General features: G+C 47.0%; 1 protein-coding gene across 2 annotated transcripts in view; it reads right to left on the minus strand.

The window, feature by feature from the left end:
- Positions 1–20,592, minus strand: part of Usp49 (ubiquitin specific peptidase 49) — a 60,399-nt gene that overhangs the window by 8,120 nt on the left and 31,687 nt on the right. For both annotated transcript variants that reach the window (XM_051152839.1, XM_051152840.1), the window contains exons 4-5: positions 3,435–4,812; positions 109–313 (exon numbers count right to left, since the gene is read on the minus strand). In XM_051152839.1, the coding sequence (XP_051008796.1) occupies positions 109–313; positions 3,435–4,784 (1,555 nt within the window). In that variant the 5' untranslated portion in view covers positions 4,785–4,812. The remainder of the gene's footprint in view (positions 1–108; positions 314–3,434; positions 4,813–20,592) is intronic.

Genomic DNA, 20,592 nt, shown 5'->3' on the forward strand with positions numbered 1-20,592 from the left:
TTTAGACCCATGTAATGCCGTCAGTGTTACTTCTGACTAAAGGGTCAAGAGCAGCTCCTTAAACTGTTTTGCAGTTGCAGGCCCCGCGCCTCTCCATGCAGCACTCACTGTTACACTGGTCACAAGCGTAGATTCTTCCCTCCAGGGCCTCTGTCTCGGTGAACTTGGCCAGCATCTCGGTGAGCAGGCACTCTGTCTGATTCAAAGGGACAAGCCCCTTTTCTATGCAGTGGTAGCGTTCGGGGAATTCCAGGGACAGATCCCAGAAGGGCTCAATGGTATTAGATTTATAATTGCATGATACACATGTGACCTAGAATGACAAGATTGGTTTGCAGATTACATAGTTTCTATGTTTCCCACATCATTTTGCTTGTTTTATAGAAGACATTTAAATTCACCAACCACTTCCCCCAAAAGGTTAACAAGAACTTAATACCGTAACTAAAAGCACCGGAGTATACGATGTGTGCTTGCATTTCTAACTTTATGTAACTAATTAGTTGTAACTGAGGGCCCACAAAGCACCTCTGCTTTCTTCCAATGAATGCTGCCTCAGAAGAGACGGCAGGTTACCTCAGAGATGTTGAAGGAACTGGGCTGAGAAAAATTGGCAGGATACTGTCTGCTCACCCTCAAATTCCTCCCTTTCAGTTGTCCTTCCACACAGCAATATACTTTCCCCTTTCCTTTCTCTCTTTCCTTCCTTCCTTCTCCTCTCTTTTCTCCTATACCCACCTTTCCTATTTTTATTTTCCTCTGACTATGTATTTCCTGCTGGCCTGGAACTCTGGTTTCTCTTGCCTCAGCCTGGGAAGTGCTGTCGTGCTCACACATATGCACCGTCACACCTGGCTTACCCATTTCCTATGGCATCCAGCCTGCAGAGCCTCAGATGCTGTGCTTAGACCTCCTCTCGCACTGTAGTATTCCCAGATGCCATTTATAGGCAGAAAAAGGGGAGGCCTGCTTCCCTTCCTATCCTACTCATGATTTTTCAGAATCTTAATAACTGAAGCACACTACCTCTGCAACTTAGTGTAGAGGCTTTACCTAAGTCTCTTTAAGTTTCCCACCCTTTAGTTTTAAAAATCTATAATTCTTTCTGTGCATATTTTTATAAGGCCTGGGAACTTTTGCTTAGGTCTTGACATGGCTAAAGAGTGAAAGGCAATGGGACATGAAGCCTGTAATCTGACACTTAGGAGGTGGAGGCTGGAGGACCAGAAGTTTGAGATCATCCTCAGCTGTGTTGCTAACTCAAAGGATACTAGGTTACTGGAGACTGTATTTGTGTGTGTGTTGTGGTGTGTGTCTGGGGTGGTGGTGTGTGTGTCTGGGGTGGTGGTGTGTGTGTCTGGGGAGGTGGTGGTGGTGGTGTGTGTCTGGGGTGGTGGTGGTGTGTGTGTCTGGGGTGGTGGTGGTGTGTGTCTGGGGTGGTGGTGGTGGTGTGTGTCTGGGGTGGTGGTGTGTGTCTGGGGTGGTGGTGGTGTGTGTGTCTGGGGTGGTGGTGGTGGTGTGTGTGTCTGGGGTGGTGGTGGTGTGTGTCTGGGAGGTGGTGGTGGTGTGTGTGTCTGGGGTGGTGGTGGTGGTGGTGTGTGTCTCGGGTGGTGGTGGTGGTGTGTGTCTGGGGTGGTGGTGGTGGTGTGTGTGTCTGGGGTGGTGGTGGTGGTGTGTGTCTGGGGTGGTGGTGGTGGTGGTGTGTGTCTGGGGTGGTGGTGGTGGTGTGTGGTGTATGGGGGGTGGTGGTGGTGTGTGTTGTGGTTGGGGGTGGTGGTGGTGGTGTGTGTATGGGAGGTGGTGGTGTGTGTGTGTATGGGGTGGTGGTGGTGTGTGTGTGTGTATGGGGGGTGGTGGTGTGTGTGTATGGGTGGTGGTGGTGGTGTGTGTCTGGGGTGGTGGTGGTGTGTGTCTGGGGTGGTGGTGGTGGTGTGTGTCTGGGGTGGTGGTGGTGTGTGTCTGGGGTGGTGGTGGTGTGTGTATGGGTGGTGGTGGTGGTGTGTGTGTATGGGGTGGTGGTGGTGGTGTGTGTCTGGGGTGGTGGTGTGTGTGTATGGGGTGGTGGTGTGTGTATGGGGTGGTGGTGGTGGTGTGTGTATGGGGTGGTGGTGTGTGTTGGGTGGTGGTGGTGGTGTGTGTGTATGGGGTGGTGTGGTGGTGGTGTGTGTATGGGGGTGGTGGTGGTGGTGTGTGTATGGGGGTGGTGGTGTGTGTGTCTGGGGTGGTGGTGGTGTGTGTTGGGTGGTGGTGGTGTGTGTGTATGGGGTGGTGTGGTGGTGTGTGTCTGGGGGTGGTGGTGGTGTGTGTGGGTGGTGGTGGTGGTGTGTGTGTATGGGGTGGTGGGTGTGTGTGTATGGGGTGGTGGTGGTGTGTGTTGGGTGGTAGTGGTGGTGGTGGTGTGTGTCTGGGGTGGTGGTGTGTGTCTGGGGTGGTGGTGGTGGTGTGTGTCTGGGGTGGTGGTGTGTGTGTCTGGGGTGGTGGTGGTGTGTGTCTGGGGTGGTGGTGGTGTGTGTGTCTGGGGTGGTGGTGGTGGTGTGTGTGTGTCTGGGGGTGGTGGGGTGTGTGTCTGGGGTGGTGGTGGTGTGTGTCTGGGGTGGTGGTGGTGTGTGTGTCTGGGGTGGTGGTGGTGTGTGTGTCTGGGGTGGTGGTGGTGTGTGTGTCTGGGGTGGTGGTGTGTGTGTCTGGGGTGGTGGTGGTGTGTGTGTGTCTGGGGTGGTGGTGGTGTGTGTGTGTCTGGGGTGGTGGGTGTGTGTCTGGGGTGGTGGTGGTGTGTGTCTGGGGTGGTGGTGGTGGTGTGTGTCTGGGGTGGTGGTGGTGTGTGTCTGGGTGGTGGTGTGTGTGTGTCTGGGTGGGTGGTGGTGTGTGTGTCTGGGTTGGTGGTGGTGTTGTGTCTGGGGTGTGGTGTGGTGTGTCTGGGTGGTGGTGTGTGTGTGTCTGGGGTGGTGGTTGTGGTGTGTGTGTCTGGGGTGGTGTGGTGTGTGTGTCTGGGGTGGTGGGTGTGTGTGTCTGGGGTGGTGGTGGTGGTGTGTCTGGGGTGGTGGTGTGTGTGTCTGGGGTGGTGGTGGGTGTGTGTGTCTGGGGTGGTGGTGGTGGTGTGTGTGTCTGGGGTGGTGGTGGTGGTTATTGGCAGTGGGAAGGAGGCTTGCTTGGGGCTTTGGCATATTCCCAACTACTTATAAGTAAAAGAGAAGGCTCTTTCAAACACTTTGGAAACAGTGTTCTACACAAACTGTCCAGTTTTGTAAACTGGATTGATTAAAGATCTGGACAGAGAGAACACCCAAGGTCACCTCCATGTCACCAGTAGTACAGTGTCGGGTATAAAGAACGGTCTTCAAACATGCAGAGCCACAGCCAGCACTGGCTAGCCCCGGGATCTGGACACCAGGCTACCACCTGAGCTCCCCTCTTGCTTCGGGTAGGCACACACCCACCTGACTGAGCAGCTGCCCGTGAAATATGGTGTTCACCACCTTTAAGACTTGCTTGGTGAGCTTCCTCTGGGAGAAGGGGATGAGGATCCGGTGCGTGGAGCCCTCAGACTCAAGTTCCTGCTGCACCTTGTGCAGCAGTTCACAGAGAAATTCCTGTGCGTCCTGCTGGTCGTAGCCACGGAAGGCGGGGATCAGGCTCCACACGGAGTGGAGCATGGCAAAGGGTGACACCAGCGCCCACTTTCCAGACCACATGACTCGGAAGAGCGTGTGCAGTTCATGGCAGAGGGAAATGTGCTTTGAGCTGGGTTCCTTGTTCTGAATGAGCTCCAGGCTCCTGCTGATGGAGGCTCCGCTGTTCCAGTAGAGGCCCTGAGGTTCACACCCCTGGACCCGGTCACTCCTTACTGACAACTCAGTGGCGGCAGAGCTGCTTGCTGGCCTACCTGAAAGCTGAGCCTTCCCATTGGTGGCTTGGGGAAACAAGTGCTCGGAGGTGGAAGGGTCGAGGTTCAGGAAACATTCCCGGAACTTCTGGAGGTGGCTGAGCACCTGGAGGATGGAGTTCATGTAGCACGTGTTACCCAGGTTGCGCAGGCCAGTGACACCTGGGGCCACTGCCGGCAAACGACGCGGCTTCAGGGCGGCCGCGGACGTGCGCCGGGAGGTAGCGAGGGTAGCAGGGCGCAGGGCCATGGGCTCGGGAGCGTGCAGGAGCAGGCGCGCACTCTTCCGCGGCGGGGCGCTGGCCAGCTCCTCCAGCAGCTGCCGCTTGACCTGGCGCCGCCGCTGGCGCGCTGCCTCCTTCTTGCGCTCCAGCGCCTCCTCCCGCCGTCGCTGCTCCAGCTGCGCGCGGCCCCGGGAGCTCTTCTCGAACCACAGCCGCAGCGTCTTGGCCAGCAGGCGCTGGCGCCGGTACCACAGAGCCGTGAGCATCTGCGGCTGTCCCTGAGGAGTGCGCTGCGGCGGGACCACGTCCTCGCCTGCAGCTGTGGACCGCAGCGTGCGCCCACGCCTCGCGGGCAGGTCCTGCTTTTGGCCTTGAACCGCCAGGAGGGAGCTTCTCAGCAGCTTCAGGTCTCCTTCGGGGTTGTCATTGAGCACGTAGTCCTTGCACAGGTAGCAGAACACGTAGAGATCCCGGACCTCCATGGCCAGCGGGTGTCCGGTCTCTTCAAAGTGTTTTAGTGCATGGTTTTCAATGTAGCGGCCGCAGGCCACGTGGGAGCACTTCAGGCAGGCCCATGCAGACTCAGTGGTGGCACACTCCAGACAGCACCACTTCTGAGGATTCAGGATGGAGTGGTCCTGGGCCAGCCGTAACCGTCCCACATGTTTGCATCTATCCATGTTTTAGTGCAGTCGCCACTCTCTTAATCTGGCACCATGGAGCCCCCCAAAAGGAAAAAAGAAAAAAAAAAAAGCAGAATTTCAGCAAAATATTTTCCTAGAAAAAAGGGTTGCAAGTGGCATTTCTGGACAAAACTTATTAGTTTTTAAGTCAAAAATTGTCCCTTTAAAAGTTGAAAGTGGTATTTCAAGTACCACCAGGAGAGACAAGAGCCTCAAAACCAAAGCAACACAACACAACAATCTTAGGTCAATTTCTGTGTATTTCAAAGCAAAGGTATAGAATAAGGGAAAGGCAGAAAAAGAAACTCACAGGACACCTAAGGAGGCCTCAATTTCAGTAACATTGTATAAGCTGGCCTTTCAGAAGAGAGCACATTTGTAGAAAGGATGGCAACACTCACATCTTTACTGAAAGGTAAACACACAGATGAATCTGATGGGACAAGAATGGTGTGGTTACTGGGACAACAGTGTTCCAGCCAACTACCCAGACCCAAGCAAGCAACAAGCAAACAGAAGCAGCTTCCTCCACCTCTGTGGCCCAGACTGGCTTCAAATTGGTGGCAATTGCCCTGCCTCAGTAAATGAGAGCTCTAACATTGCTGTGTGTGTGTGTGTGTGTGTGTGTGTGTGTGTGTGTGTGTGTCTGTCTGTCTGTCTGTCTTGTGGTTTTTGTTGGTTTAGTGACAGCGTCTCACTATGTTTCCCTGGCTGTCCTGGAACTCATATGTAGACAAGGCTGGCCTCAAACTCAGAGATCCACTGCCTCTCTGTGCTGGGATTGAAGGCGTGCACCAACATACCTGGCTATTTTATGTGCATATGTGTCTGTATGGAGATTTGTGCTCATGTACACGTGTGACTACAGAGGCTAGAAGTCAGATTCCCTGACTGGAGTTTCCCAACTGCTGAGCTTTGTCTCCAGCTTCAGTTCTTACAAGTGACCTTTGCCCTCTAGTGCTTCCTCGCCTTCCATTTCTGAAAGCAGCAAGTGTACACTAGAGCTCTATAGCTAAGCCTGATGCCCTGAGTCCAACCCCCAGCTTCCATGCGGTCATGGGAGAGAAGTGTTTCTCCTGACCTCATGTTCTGCCGTATAACCCGCTAACGGAGCACACCTTCTCCTGTGCAGCCCTTCCCCCAGCCTAGATCTGTAGTGGGTACTCACGCCTGCCATATGGCAGAGCACATCCATTCAGGAAAACCCGAGGCCTCTTCGCACCTCACCAACCATCCCAGTTAGGCAGGCTAGCTTCTCTAAAGAACCGCCCATCTGATCTCAAGATGAAAACCCCCCAAAAGTGACACGAAAGAAAAACAACCACCTTGTCCAATATAAGACAGAGTAAAAGGCATGGCTCTCCCACACATTCTGACCACTTTATTTCCGAACGGGCGCAAATCCCAGGAGCAGAATGGGTAATTCATTTTGTATTTTTCTGACATGTCCATCCCGCTCTTCATATTCTCAAAGGTCACAACAATTCTAAGTTTTCACTGGACACATACATCATGCAGTGTGGCCAGTACTCAATACTCCAGATGAGCTTGGCTGGCAAAGAATGGGCTGCAGCTCAGTGGCTCTGCACTGTTGAGCAGACCAGCTGCTTTGTTCAATGCCCTGCACACCCAGGTTCATGTGCACATGGGAAAGTAGAGCAAGTAAATTAGTATTTGATGTTTTTATTTATTTATTTTTTTTGGTTTTTCGAGACAGGGTTTCGACAGGCCTTAGCAGTCCTGGACTCGCTTTGTAGACCAGGCTGGTCATGAACTCACAGCGATCCACCTGCCTCTGCCTCCTGAGTGCTGGGATTAAAGGTGTGTGCCACCACACTTGGTGATACTTTTATTTTTTATTTTTGATATTTTATTTATTTAATATTATTAATACAGTGCTCTGTCTGCATGTACACCTGCAGGCCAGAAGAGGCATCAGATCTCATAATAGATGCTTGTGAGCCACCATGTGGTTGCTGGGAATTGAACTCTGGACCTCTGAAGAAGTTAGTACTCTTAACCTCTGGGCCATCTCTCCAGCCCGATGTTTTTAATTTTTAGTTTGTGTATTCACTCTTTCCTTCCTTCCTTCCTTCCTTCCTCCCTTCCTTCTTTTCTTTTTCTTTTTTTAAAAGCATGGTCTCACTCCCAGATCAGGCTGCCCTTGAACTTGTGGCAATTCTCCTGTCTCTGCTGGTCAAGTGCTGGGATGTCCTAGTTAGGATTAATATTGTTATAATAAGACACCAACACCAAAAGCAACTCAGGGAGGAAAGGGTTTATTTCACACACACGTCTGGGTACCGGCCATCACTGAGGGCAGGAGCTGATGTAGAAGCCATGAAGAGTGCCGGTTACTGGCTTGCTCACTCTGTTTTCCTACAGAACTCAGGACTGCCAGCCCAGGGGTGGTGACACCACCCACAGTGGGCTGGGTCCTCTCATATCAGTCATTAATTAAGAACACGTCCTACTGTCTTGCTTACAGTCTGATCTTAAGGAAGCGTTTTCTAAGTTAGGCTTCCTCCTCTCTGATGATTCTAGCTTGTGTCAGGTTGACATAAAGCACATGGGATTGAAGGTCCGACCCACGATGCCACAATCCCACCACCTTATTTTTATGTAAAACAAAACAAAACTGAGCCTGTAGGTGTGCTTTTCTTAGTAACTATGATACTGTAGCGTTAATATCCCCGGTCACCAGGGAGGGGATCAGCTGGGTATAAAACCAGAACCAACACCTAAAATGATTCCACAATGAATATCCCTAAGTCTTAAATAGGATGCTGGAGAAATCCCAATCTTTGCTTTTTGTTCTGATGAGAAACTTCTAGATTTACAACATGCTTTTGTTTTTGCTTTGTTTTCCGAGACAGGGTTTCTCTGTATAGTTCTGGCTGTCTTGAACTCACTCTGTTGACCAGACTGGCCTCAAACTCACAGAGATCTGCCTGCCTCCTGAGTGCTGGGATTATAGGCATGCGCACCACGCCCAGCTTAAAAAAATGTCTTTTAATTGGATTATTTCAATTATTCTCACACAGAAAATGTCTTAGCAACAACTACATCATCAGAAAATTTCAAAGAATAAAATAGAAAACAAATTAAGGAAATCACTATAGAAAGATCTCTATTTCTATTTCTTATGTTTTTTTTCCCCTCAGTTCTTACCGAAGGACCAAGGTATAATCCTGTTTGGTCTTAGTAAGAGCAAATGGCATATATCCACCCTAGCCTTGAGAGAGAGAGAGAGAGAGAGAGAGAGAGAGAGAGAGAGAGAGAGAGAGAGAGAGAGAGAGCGAGCAGACATTATGGTAACATGCTGACAGCCTTCACTTACATAAAAGAAACTATGTGGCATCATCAACATTTGTGATTCTGCACAATGCCATATGCAAAGGTGCTGGGTATTTTAACTCCTCCACTCACTAAATGTACTAGAATTGAGTCTCTACAAAGCCTATAGATTGCAGAGTAAATTTAAGTGTTGAATGAGGGTTTTAAATTTTATTCTTTTAACTTTTGAGGATCAACAAAGGCAGGTTTATGACTGAGAGTCACACTGGTAAAGACAGGCCCTAAGGCCAGAGGAAGCCAAGTGCCCTTCAGCACCTAGGGAGCTGCCCTAAGCTCATGCGCTCCTTGCTGTCCCAGCTGCCACAGGACTGAAGCAGGATCCTCTTCTCTGAAGTTCAGCCAGCCCATGGGGTCCCCTGGAAAGTCCTGGTGCCATTAGGATGGTACCCCATCTTCTTCCATGCATCCTGCAGCAGTGTGAGCTTCTTAGGCAGGCTGGAACTGGCCTCCATAACCATGTCATGTTCATTTTTCTTCCAGACCCCACTTCTGGGCTCTCCTTTAGCATCTGTTGCAGAACAATGTGGCTTCCGGGGGGGGGGGGGGGGGCAGTGATGGACCACCTTGTCTCGGTCTGCAGCTTTGCTGTACTGCAGCCCCTGCCTTGCTTTTAGGTTTTTGCATGGGGAACTTGTGCTGTCCCTGTGCCATGTACCCCTGCCCAGGGCATTTGCTTGTTATTACTATTTCATTCTCCAGGAATAGGAGAAAATATAATTTATTATCAACATGTAATTAATAAAAAGGTGTTTAAGTGGGTATTGTGGTGTATACCTTTAATCCCAGTACCCAGACAGATCTCTGGTCTTTCAAGGTCAGCTTGGTCTGCATAGCAAGTTCCAGGGCAGCCAAGGATGCATTGAGAGATATTCTTCAAAACAAACAAACAAACAAACAAACAAACACAACAACAACAAACTATACCACAAAAATAAAAGTAAAAAGTTTTACCTGGACATGGTGGCTCACACCTCTAATCCTAAAACTAGGGAGGCTGGGGCAGGAGGATCACAACAAATTAAGGGCCAGCCTGGGCTACATAGTGAGTTCTAGGCCAACCTCTGTTGACCAGAACAAAGAAAGACCCAGGCCGGCAGCAATGCAAGACTGTAACTACAGCGAATCCAGCTTCCGTGAGAAGAGTGGATATAGCAAAGTCAGAGCTCTTGGCTAAGGGGCAGTTTGTGTATGTGTATGTATCTGTGTGAGCACGGGGGTGGGGTGGGGTGGGCTGCTGGCTTCTCTTTGCCTGTATTTCCACTCTCCCTGAACAAGGCACGGTCAGGCAGTGGGCTAGAGATACCCACAGTCAGAGCACAGCCTGGAGACCCTGGAGGTGCTGAACTCTGAGAGAGATTTAGAAGCCTTGATGAAGAATATTCTTTGATGCTCAGACCTGAGAGGTTTCAAAAGCCCATGCTATTCCAGTTGGTGTTCTTTCTTTCTACCTTGTGCCAGTCGGTCAGATGTAAGCTCTCAGCTACTGCTCCAGTGACACGCCTGCCTACCTGCTAGCATGCTCCCACCATGATGGATATGGACTAACTGTGGAACTGTAGGAAAGCCTCCAATAAACTCTTTCTCCTCCCAGTTGCCTTGATCATGGTGCTCTGTCACACCAGCAGAAAAGTAACTAAGAGAGCAACTTAGTGTGATCCTGTCTCAAAATAAAAGGTAAAATAGGGCTGAGTATATAAGTCAGTGACAGTGCTTGTCCAGCATGGTTAAGGCCCCAGGCTCAATTCCTAAAACCTCAAGAAAAATAATCCCTAACTCTGTGTAGAGAGATGGCAGCTGAGAGCTGGAAACCAGGCTCTATATAGCATTATATATGTAAACCTGCTTCTTCACGGTTAGTAGTCTAAATAGTTTGCTGGGCCGTGTCTGGAAGTCAGGAGACAGCTTTTGGAAACTGGTTCTTTCCTTTTACTATGGGTTCCGGGGACAGGACGCAGGTGGCCAAGTTTGCATGATAGTACCGTTACCTGTTAAGCCATCCCACTGGCCCAAGCTTTGTGGTTTTCTTTTTTTGGGTGTGTGTGCATGCATGTGTATGACGTGTCTATGTGTGTGTGCATGCTCATGTTCAACTCCAACATATTGGTGTCATCATGAAGATCAGGGGACAGCTGTCTGTGTCAGTCCTCACCTTCCACAGTGTTTGGGACAGAATCTCTTTGCTGTCCATCATGACGGATGGAGGGCTAACTGGCCGCAGGCTTCTAGGCATCCCCTGTCCCTGCCTGCCATCTTAGTACTCTCTGGTAGTACAGATACGTGCCATCATGCCTGGCTTTCCATGAGTTCTAGGAATTCAAGCTCAGATTCCTATGCTTACAGGGCAAACGCTTTATCTACTGACACATTTGCCCACCTCTCAGCTGCTGAGCCATCTCTCCAACCCCAAGATGTAACTTTATAATTCCATGTGTATTTAGCTTGTGGGAATATATGCATGACTGGTGTGTATGGAGGCCAGAGGACAATTTGTGAGAGAATTTGTCTCCTTTCATCATGTGGGTCCCAAATATCTAACTTAGATGATTCGGTTTAGTGGCAACTGTCTTTTCCTGTCAAGCCATTTTACCAACCCCTTGAGATATAATTTATATCTTAAAAAAACACAACAATAAGTGTATATGTAAAAAAATTTTTTAATGTTAATAAAATTTTAAAAAAAGAAAAAAGAAAAAACATGACAAATGAAACCCTCACATATATTAAGGGTGTAGGGAGATGGCTCGGTCAGCACTGTGCTTGTGTAAGCATGAGGACCTGAGCTCAGGGCCCCAGCATCCATGAAAAAGCTAAGCATACCTATGCATGTTGGCAACTAGCTGTCGCTGGCCAACTGCTGAATCAGTAAGCTCCTAATCCTCTCTTACAAAATAAGGCGAAGGGCTAGGAAGATGGTTATGAGCACTAGCTGTTCTTATAGAGGACGCAGGTTCAAGTCCTAGCATCTACATGGTAGTCCACAACTCCAGCTCCTGGTGGCCTGATGCCCTCTTCTGCACACACATGATGTAAAGACATACAAGCAAGCAAAACCTATACATATAAAATAACAATAAGTCTAAAAAATATTTTTAGATAGCCTGTTGAACCTACTAGGTATCTATAATACAAGACTACCATGGTGGCAGTTAGCTGCCAAAAGTATTTAGTTTTGAGACAGGGGCCCTTAATGTAGCCCAGGCAGGCCTTGAACTTGCAGTGATCCTCCTACCTCAGTAGCATGGGCTACTACTCGTGGCCCAAGTGTATTTTCTCTGGAAACAAACAAACAAACAAACCCCAAAACGATGCAAGCTCAAAACTGAAGATGTCAACAACTGTTTCCTTGGGTGCAGCCCAGGCAGTGAAACTGGGAGTCTCCTTCCTATATGGCTAAGGATGGCTTTCCACACACGGCCATTTGTACAGAAGACACATTTACATGTTAGTAACTGCTGGCAGAAGCTGGGCATGGTGGCACAGGCCTGTAATTCCAGCACTCAGGGAGGTGGATTGCTGTAAGTTTGAGGTTAGCCTGGACTACAAAGTGAGTCCAGGGCAGTGAAGGCTACACAAAGAAACCCTGGCTTAGAGCCTGGAGAGATGGCTCAGAGGTTAGGAGCACTGATTGCTCTTCCAGAGGACCTGAGTTCAATTCCCAGCAAGCACATGGTGGATCATAACCATCTATAATGAGATCTGGTGCCCTTTTCAGGCATGCAGGCATGCAGGCATGCAGGCGCACATACAGGCACAACACTATACATAATAAATAAATAAATATTTAAAAGTAAATAAATAGGTTTTAAAAAAGAATTTACAAAATGATCCTGTGGAATAGCTGCCAGTGGCTAGTCTAAGTCATGGGGACATTGTTAATGCTGTACACACTGCCTACCCTGAGCACACCTAAGTGTATCTGTCAGGAGAGACCCACTGACCTTTGCATGAATTAACCACAGACTTTAAGCACCTGATTTTAAGAGTAAAGATGACAAATGTCCAAAGAGAGGCAGTCCGATAAACAGGGCTGTGTGTTAAATGCACATTGAAGAGGAGACCTGGACTCGACACAGAGACTAGTTGGGTACTTTATTAGGGACAACCAGGGTTGCTATCTGTCAGGACTGCAGACGTAGAACAGTTGGCAGAGTGCTCACCTTTCCTGTATGAAGCCCTGGGTTCTGTCCCCAGCACCCCTTAAACATATGAAACCCCAGCATTTGGGAGGAGGCAGAAGCAGGAGAGGCAGGGAGTCAAGGCCACCCTTGCTACAAAGTGAGTCTAGGCCAGCCTAGCTACATGAGACCATCTACAAAGCTAAACAAAAGCACAATAAGACATTATAAATCAGCCACATATGAAGTCCACTAATTGTTTTTTAAAAATGCAGAAGGGGTGGTTATGTGTGTAATTAAAAATACAGTATGTGAGGGGGCTGGAGAGATGGCTCAGCAGTTAAGAGCACTGACTGCTTTTCCAGAGGCCCCGAGTTCAATTCCCAGCAACCACATGGAGGCTCACAACCATCTATACTGTGATCTAATTAATGTGCACTGTATACATAATAAATTAATAAATCTTTTTTAAAAAGAAAAAGTACAGTATGTGAAAAATGGGAAGAATATTGTATTATATGTCATGATTGCTAGCCTAATGCTACCCAGAGAATAAAAAAGAAACTCATAACACATGTGTCCTGTGGGAAATGTGGGTAGGAATGGGAAGGAGATTGTACCTTTTTTTGTCCTTTTTTTTTTTTTTTTAAAGATTTATTTATTTATTGTATATGAGTGTTTTATCTGCAGAAGAGGGCACCAGATCACATTATAGATGGTTGTGAGCCACCACATGGTTGCTGGGAGTTGAACTCAGGACTTTTGGAAGAACAGGCAGTGCTCTTAACCACTGAGCCATCTCTCCAGGCCTGAGATTGTACCTTTTGAAGAAGAAGAAAAAAATTTATTTTCAGAAAGGAGATAGCATTGAGAGACTTGGTAAAACACAAGCTACTCTTGTAGAGAACCTAGGTACAGTTCCCAGAATCCATGTCAGATGGCTTAAACTGCCTGTAACTCCAGCTCCAGGGGATCCAATGCCTCTGGCTCAGTATACACACTGTATTGGCTGGTTTTGTGTGTCAACTTGACACAAGTCAGAGTCATCAGAGAAGAAGGAGCCTCCATGAGAGTCAGCTGAAGGCATTTTTGTAAAAGGCACTTTTATTCTGGGAGCCTTATCATCTCTGCTATCCTAGGTCTAGGCCTACAAGCTTCCAGCTCTGTACAATCTAACCTAGGCACAGAATGTTTTCAGCCTCTGGGACTTAATGCTTAATTAGCTTACTTTATAAAAAATATTTATTTTATATACAGTGTTTTGCCTGCATGTACACCTCTATGCCAAGAAGAGGGCACCAGATCTCATTCTAGATGACTGTGAGCAACCATGTGGTTGCTGGGAATTGAACTCAGGACTTTTGGAAGAGTAGCCATTGCTCTTAATCTCTGAGCCATCTCTCCAGCCCAAGCTCACCCTTTCTTGTTCTTTCTGAACTCATAACTGAGTGGTTCAACTCAGCTGTTCTGGCTCAAACTCCTCTCCCAGCTGACTTACTCAATCTGGCTTTTTCTCTCAGCCTCTGAATTGCTTTGTTTGGCCTCACACTAATTCCAGCAATCTTCTAATCTTCTGGCTCCTTCTCCTTCTCTGGTTCATTCTGTCTTTACCTGTGTCAGCTTGTTCTCTCATTCAACCTCTCTCTGTAAAATGCTCCTGATAAAACTGCCTCTTCTCTCTCTGCCTTACCCCTTAAATAGCTTACCTTTCCTCTCTTTTCTTGTGAGAGTTGGGTGTATCTTATTCTTTTAAATCTTTCTCTGATTTGTCATTTTCTTTTTCTGCCACTCAATTAGACATCACTTTCGAACATGGGTGCTTCCTTCAACAAACTAACTTTACCTTCATTGTTTGGGATTAAAGGCATGTACCACCATGCCTGGGCCTAGGCTTTTCTTTACCTGAAACTTGCTCTATGCCAGGCTGGCTGTCAACTCAGATCTGTTTGCCTCTGTCTCCTGGATTAAAGGTGTATTTGTGTTCCGGCTAGATCACACAGACCTAGAAGGTCTTTGGATATGACCTCTTGCCAGAGCAGCCATGAATTAAAATTCCTCTGCACATTTCCTCAATTGGTGGTCAATGGCAGGGGTGGTGGTGGTAAGCCCATGGTGGGTGGTGCCATCCCTGGGTTGATGGTCCTGGGTTCTATAAGAAAGCAGGCTGAGTAATCTGTAGTGTAAGTTTTAGTTTCTTTGTAAACTCAGTTATGTAGGTATATTTTTGTTTTAATCCCAAGTGTGGGATTTCAGTTTGGGCTTTAGTGTGTCCACTGATTATAATTGTCTCCTGTGGGGCGTGGTTTTTGCCAGCTGGTAACGGCCTGCCTCATATGGCAGGGTGTGGTCTAGGGCTCTGAGGGTAGCGTATGGCCATTTGGAGGGACCAGGGATGGACAGTGTGGCAGCTTGGAGGTAGATGGAGACAGCTGAACGCAGTGGTTCTGAGGAGACTGCTTGCAGCCTTTGCAGTTGATGGTATAACCCCAAAGAACCCAACTGACCCTAAACAGCTGGGAGAAGTAAAGGGGTCTGTCTGTGCCCGCTCTCCCCACTAACATTCTTTCTCTCTTACCCAGGGTTAAGGGATTGGTGGAAGGGAGGTAGAGGCTTCAATACCCCAAATAAAATAGAGTTTAAAAACAAGCGTCAACAACAAGCCATGTGAAGCAAGGCAGTAAGCAGCAACCACGCCCCCCCCCCCCCATGGCCTCTGAACCAGCTCTTGCTCCCAGGATCCTGCCCTGCTTGAATTCCTGTTCTGATTTCCTTCAATGATGAAGAGTGCTGTGAAAGTATATGTCAAATAAACCCTTTCCTCTCCAACTTGCTTTATGGTCATCGTGTTTTGTTGCAGCAATAGAAATCCTAACTAAGACAGAGACAGACAGACAGAAGACAGACAGACACCACACACACACACACTCACGAACAAAAGTGAACATTCAGGGATTAGCCAGGTGACCACTGTTAAGCATAGAGCAATATAGTTTACCACACTTTCAGTAGGAAACAAAATGTCAAGACAGGCAATCTAATGACAAAAGGTATGCAGTACCTAAGAAATTCTAGTTTTACAAACTAGTAATTTCAGCAAAGAGCCCTCTCCTCACTCCAGCACCCTGAGCTTTGAGTGGCAAAGTCCAGCCCTCTTCAGCTTACCGCAGAGTTGCAAAACAAGCGAGCCTCCATCAGTGGAGTGTCAATCATCTGACATTTCTTATCAACCACGGTAGCATGGTAATTTCTCTTCTTCCCAGGGAACAGACCCAAAAGAAGTGAATTTCTGAGGAGACTCGCTTTCCCCTAATCCTAATGAGATCCTCCTTTCTCTTGTGGGACAGCTCCTAACAATAATTCAGCTTAGATGTCAGCATAGTTTTTCTTAACACCCAACAAACCTGTGTGAAGGAGGGAAAGAGAAAAGGGGCCTTAGGAAGGAGGGCCAGCTGGGCGAGGCAGGCTCAGCAAAGGAATCGTCATATATTATCTGCATACGTCGCTGAATCTAACCAAGACCCTAGTAGACTTGGCTAACGGTGAGCCTGTCTCTGAGGCAGGCTTTATCCTGGTGCCTCTACAGAGCCTGGAGTCCTATGGAACCAAGAAACCGGTGCTGTTTCGCTCAGAGAGTGTCATCTAACAAGGTATTCACAGTGAGATCTTAAGCAATCAGAGAATGTGCTAAAATTAGACACAAGAAAATGTGCTATCTCTTCAAAATAAACTCTAAGGGTTTATCCAATATTTTCTACTTTTCTAAAATCTTTCAAAGTTATTTAATAGCAACACAGAACAAGAATAGTAAAAGTCCAATTAAGATGTTAAATGCAAACTCCACGCAGCTGAATTAAAGAGGCTGAGCTAGCCTCAGCTTGACCGTCAGCAGGGGATGAACACGGAATCCCTGCACAATGTGCTGTGTGGCAGGAATATAAAGGGGCTTCTTTCAATAAGGTATAGAAGAGCGTCAAAGACGTGAACTGTGCATGAACTCTCTCTCATGCCTGTGAGCACAGAGCACAAATCCAGTCAGCATGCTCAAGAGGTGAAGACTGGCCTGGCTCTCACACAAAAGCCAACACTCCCAGACAGTGTTCTTCTAGTTCAAGTCCCATGAGTCTCAGCACTCCTGCTCCTGTTTCCACAAAAACAAAAAACAAAACCAAAACATTCTTCCTGCCCTGCTAGGTAGTCCCACTAAGTCTGTACAAAGGCAAACATACAATTTTACTAAGGAAACCAACCAAGGCAATCAACTGCTATTAACTAAGAGCAGCTCACTTCCTCTAGCAGGAACCAGAAAGCAGGATTGGGGGAGGGGCAGGGTATTGTCCTGCAGGAGCAAACACAGGCAGAAAGAAGAGGGAGAAGTGCAGTGCTAGCTTGAGACCTCACAGAAGGAAGAACGAGCCTTGGTGAGGGAATGCACATGAGCCTTGTTGATTTCAATCCCCACATCCCTCTTACGTTGCCAGTATTACTGACCACATTATAAAATATCGACGAGGCATATTTATAACAAAGATCCAATAATAAGGCAAGGTAGTCGTTAGATTATTTGTTAATTGCCTAGTCTAGCCCCCAAATCCCAGGCTACAGTGATCCTCTTGTCTCAGCCTTAGTGTGTGGACTACAGGTGTGCAACACTATGCCTAGTTCAATACAGAATGTAATAGTTATGAAGAGGAGTAACTATTCTACAGCTAAACTTTTCATGTTCTCTACCCTGTTGTCCCCATGAGTTTATTTTTTATATTACTTATCCTAGTTACTATTATCATTACACGTGTATATGGTGTGTGTGGCACCAGGGAAACTTTCTGGAGTCGGTTTTCTCCTTCTACTGAGGGTTCCAGGAACTGCATGCAGGTCCCAGGCTTTCCCCTCTGAGCCATTCCGCGGGCCTCACTCTCACTTTCCTTATTTGTCTGTGGTGCAATGGCTCAAACCCCGGCCCTTGCACATTCTAGACAAGCACTCTACCTGTACACCCTCAGGTCCTGCTTATTGTCTTAAGTCAGTGGCTGCTAACAGCCCACACCCAAGGGTAAATAATAGCTTGTTTGAACCAACAAACTGTACAAACATTTTCACTCTGTGTATCATCTGAAGAACTTACTACAGCTAATAGGAATTAAATTGCTTTGAGGGAGGGCCTGGTGAGATGGCTCAGTGGTTAAGCGCACTGCCTGCTCTTCTAAAGGCCCCGAGTTCAATCCCAGCACCCACATGGCAGCTCACCACTGTAACTCCAAGATCTGACACCCTCACACCAACGCACATACATTAAAGTTAAATAAAAAAAAAAAAAAAAAAAAAAAAAAAAAAAAAAAAAAAAAAAATTGCTTTGAGGGAATTACGAATTAGAAACATCCCAGGCCAAGACCACACCAGCTTGTTATTCAATTCCAAATAGTCAATCCTGAAAACAAAGTAAGTAATATTATACTAATGAGCATATTGTCCTTATGTAATAAAAACATATATTCATATACACACACAACAGAAATACATATGCATATACATTTATGCATATAAAAATAAATATGCCATGAATTTATCATCTAAAAAAAAGAAAAGAAAAGAAAAAAGAAAAAAGAAAGAAATGAGCTAGGTGTGGTAGCACAGACCCTTAATCCCAGGATTTGGGAGGCAGAGGCAAGAAGATCGCTGTGAGTTTGAGGCCCGGCTGGTCTACAAAGTAAGCCTAGGACAGCCAAGGCTACACAGAGAAACTCTGTTTCAAAAAACCAAATAAATAAATAAATGTTGCAATAATAATAATAATAATAATAATAATAATAATAATAATAATAATAATAATAATAATAATAATGTGATTAGGGAAAATGGTTCAGTGGTTAAGAGTGCTTGCTGTTCTTCCAGAGGACCTGGGTTTGACCCAATACCCACATGGTAGGTGGTTTACAACCTCCTGTAAATCTAGTCCAGGGGATCTGATGCCCTCTTCTGGTTTCCTCAGGCACCACACACACACATGGAATACAGATATACATGCAAGCAAAACACCCATGAGCATAAAAGAATTAATAAACTAACAAAAATTTTATAAAGAAAATGTGATTACTCACTTCAGAATTTAAATTATTTATTTACTTATGTGTTTGAGACACGTCTCTTATGTATGTCAGGCCTCCCAAGTGCTGGGATACAAGCATGCCTGGTTTATTGGCCATTTTCTTTTCTCTGAAATATATGTTCACCACTGTACTTGTGATTCACACAAGAACTTGCCAGAGCTAAGAATCAAAGTGCTTTGTAGGTACAGAGATTTAATATTACCAGAAACAAACAGACATTACATAGTCCGAAGCCCGAGCAGCTGTTTTCAGTTGGGTTGCCCTCTCATTAAATGACTGGGAGTCCTTACACACCCTGTACATAAACACTCAGCAGACAGAGGTATTATCAAAACCTTTTTTTTTTTTTGGGTGGCCTGTCCTTTGTTTCAAGTATCTTTCATGCATGAGATTTATAGTTGATGTCCTCACATGATGTATTTTATAAAATCACGTTTTACCCCCAATGTAATAAAAATATCTTCTATAACTTACTGAGGTTGCTTACATCTATCAGGCCTTTTTGGTTTGCATGCTTCCTCTGCTGGCCCACTGGACCTGGCCCCTCCCACTACTGTGCCACTCAGATCAGGAGAGACAAGTGTGCAAATCTTGCTGGCTCAAACCAAGCCCTTTCTACCAACTGTCTTTCTTTGTTTCTTTCTTTTTTGGTTTTTTGAGACAGGGTTTCTCTGTGTAGCCTTGGCTGTCCTGGACTTGCTTTATAGACCAGGCTGGCCTTGAACTCACAGCGATCCACCTACCTCTGCCACTTGAGTGCTAGGATTAAAGGTGTGTGCCACCACACCCAGCCTTACCAACTGCTTTCAATGTAATTTTGACTACTTTTGTCTCTATACCTATGAAAGCCCAAAAAATTTTCTTGAAAGTTCAACTGCAACTAGGTGTGGTGACTCACACCTGTAGCCCCAATACTCAGACAGCCAGGGCTACAGAATTAGTGGTCTGTTTTAGAAAAGAAAAAGAGGGAAGAGGAGAGGGAAGGGAGGAGGAGAGGACCTGGGAGATGACTCAGCTGATAAAGTGCTTTCTGGAGTTCTGGTCCCCAACATCTATAATAAGCATGGAGGCCTGCTTGTAACCCCAGGCCTCTCCAGAGGTGGACATAGAGGGTTATGTGGGCAAGCTGGTTGCTGGACTAGTAAACTTTAGTTCAGTGAGAGAGCTTGTCTCATAAATAAAGTGGAAAGTGACTAAGGAAAACATCCAGCATTCTCTGGCCTCCACATGTATGTATGTATGCATACATGCATGCATGTGTGCATTCACACACACACACAAACACACACACACACACACACTCAAACAAATAAACAAAAACCAGAAGAGATAACTAAGCAGTTAAAAGCAAGTACTGCTCCCAACTGGGAGTGGTGGTACACGCCTCTAATCCCAGCACTTGGGAGGCAGAGGCAGGTGGATTGCTGTGAGTTCGAGGCCAGCCTGGTCTACAAAGTGAGTCCAGGACAGCCAAGGCTGCACAGAGAAACCTTGTCTCGAAAAACCAAACCAAACCAAACCAAAACCAAAACAAAACAAAAAGAGGAATACAACAGAAAGGACCCAGTGCTGATGAGAGTCTATACAGTTCATATGGAAAACCCTGGTTGGCTATTAAGCCAAATGGAGGCCTATTAGTGTGTGTCAGCTGCACTTGAGTCACCTAACCCTGAAAGGGAAGCAGAGCCGAGCACCGTGGTGTTCTCTAGTGCACATGTTCTTGCTTGGTGTTCACGGTGTGTCAGTGTGTGTGTGTGTGTGTGTGTGTGTGTGTGCATGCCACGGTGTGAATGTGGAAGTCAGAGGACAATGTTCAGGAGTCAGCCTGTCCTTTAACCATGATGTCCACCAGCGCATTCAGATTAGGGCTCCTATGGCAAGAAACATTTTATCTAGGGAGCCATCTCAGCAGCTGTGTATAGGACCTGCACTCCATGATCATGAGGTGGACTGGGGGCCAGGGCTGGGGAGATACCCAAGTCAGTAGTGCTTGTTGCCCAAGCAAGACCGAAGTTTGATCCCCAGACACACTTGCATCCCAGCACTTTGGAGGAAGAGAGGAGAGGATCCCCGGGGCGCACAGCCAGCCAGGCCTGCTCAGACTCTATCTCAAAAACAAGGCAGGCCGCTCAAGGACCAGAGAGAGAACTCTGGCACGCATGCACCTCACCTCCCCACACCTGTGACTTCTGAGATTATTAATCTGATGCTGTCATGCAGAGCCCCTCT

The sequence above is a fragment of the Acomys russatus genome, chromosome 11 (genome assembly GCF_903995435.1).
Source record: "Acomys russatus chromosome 11, mAcoRus1.1, whole genome shotgun sequence".
Taxonomy (NCBI): Eukaryota; Metazoa; Chordata; class Mammalia; order Rodentia; family Muridae; genus Acomys; species Acomys russatus.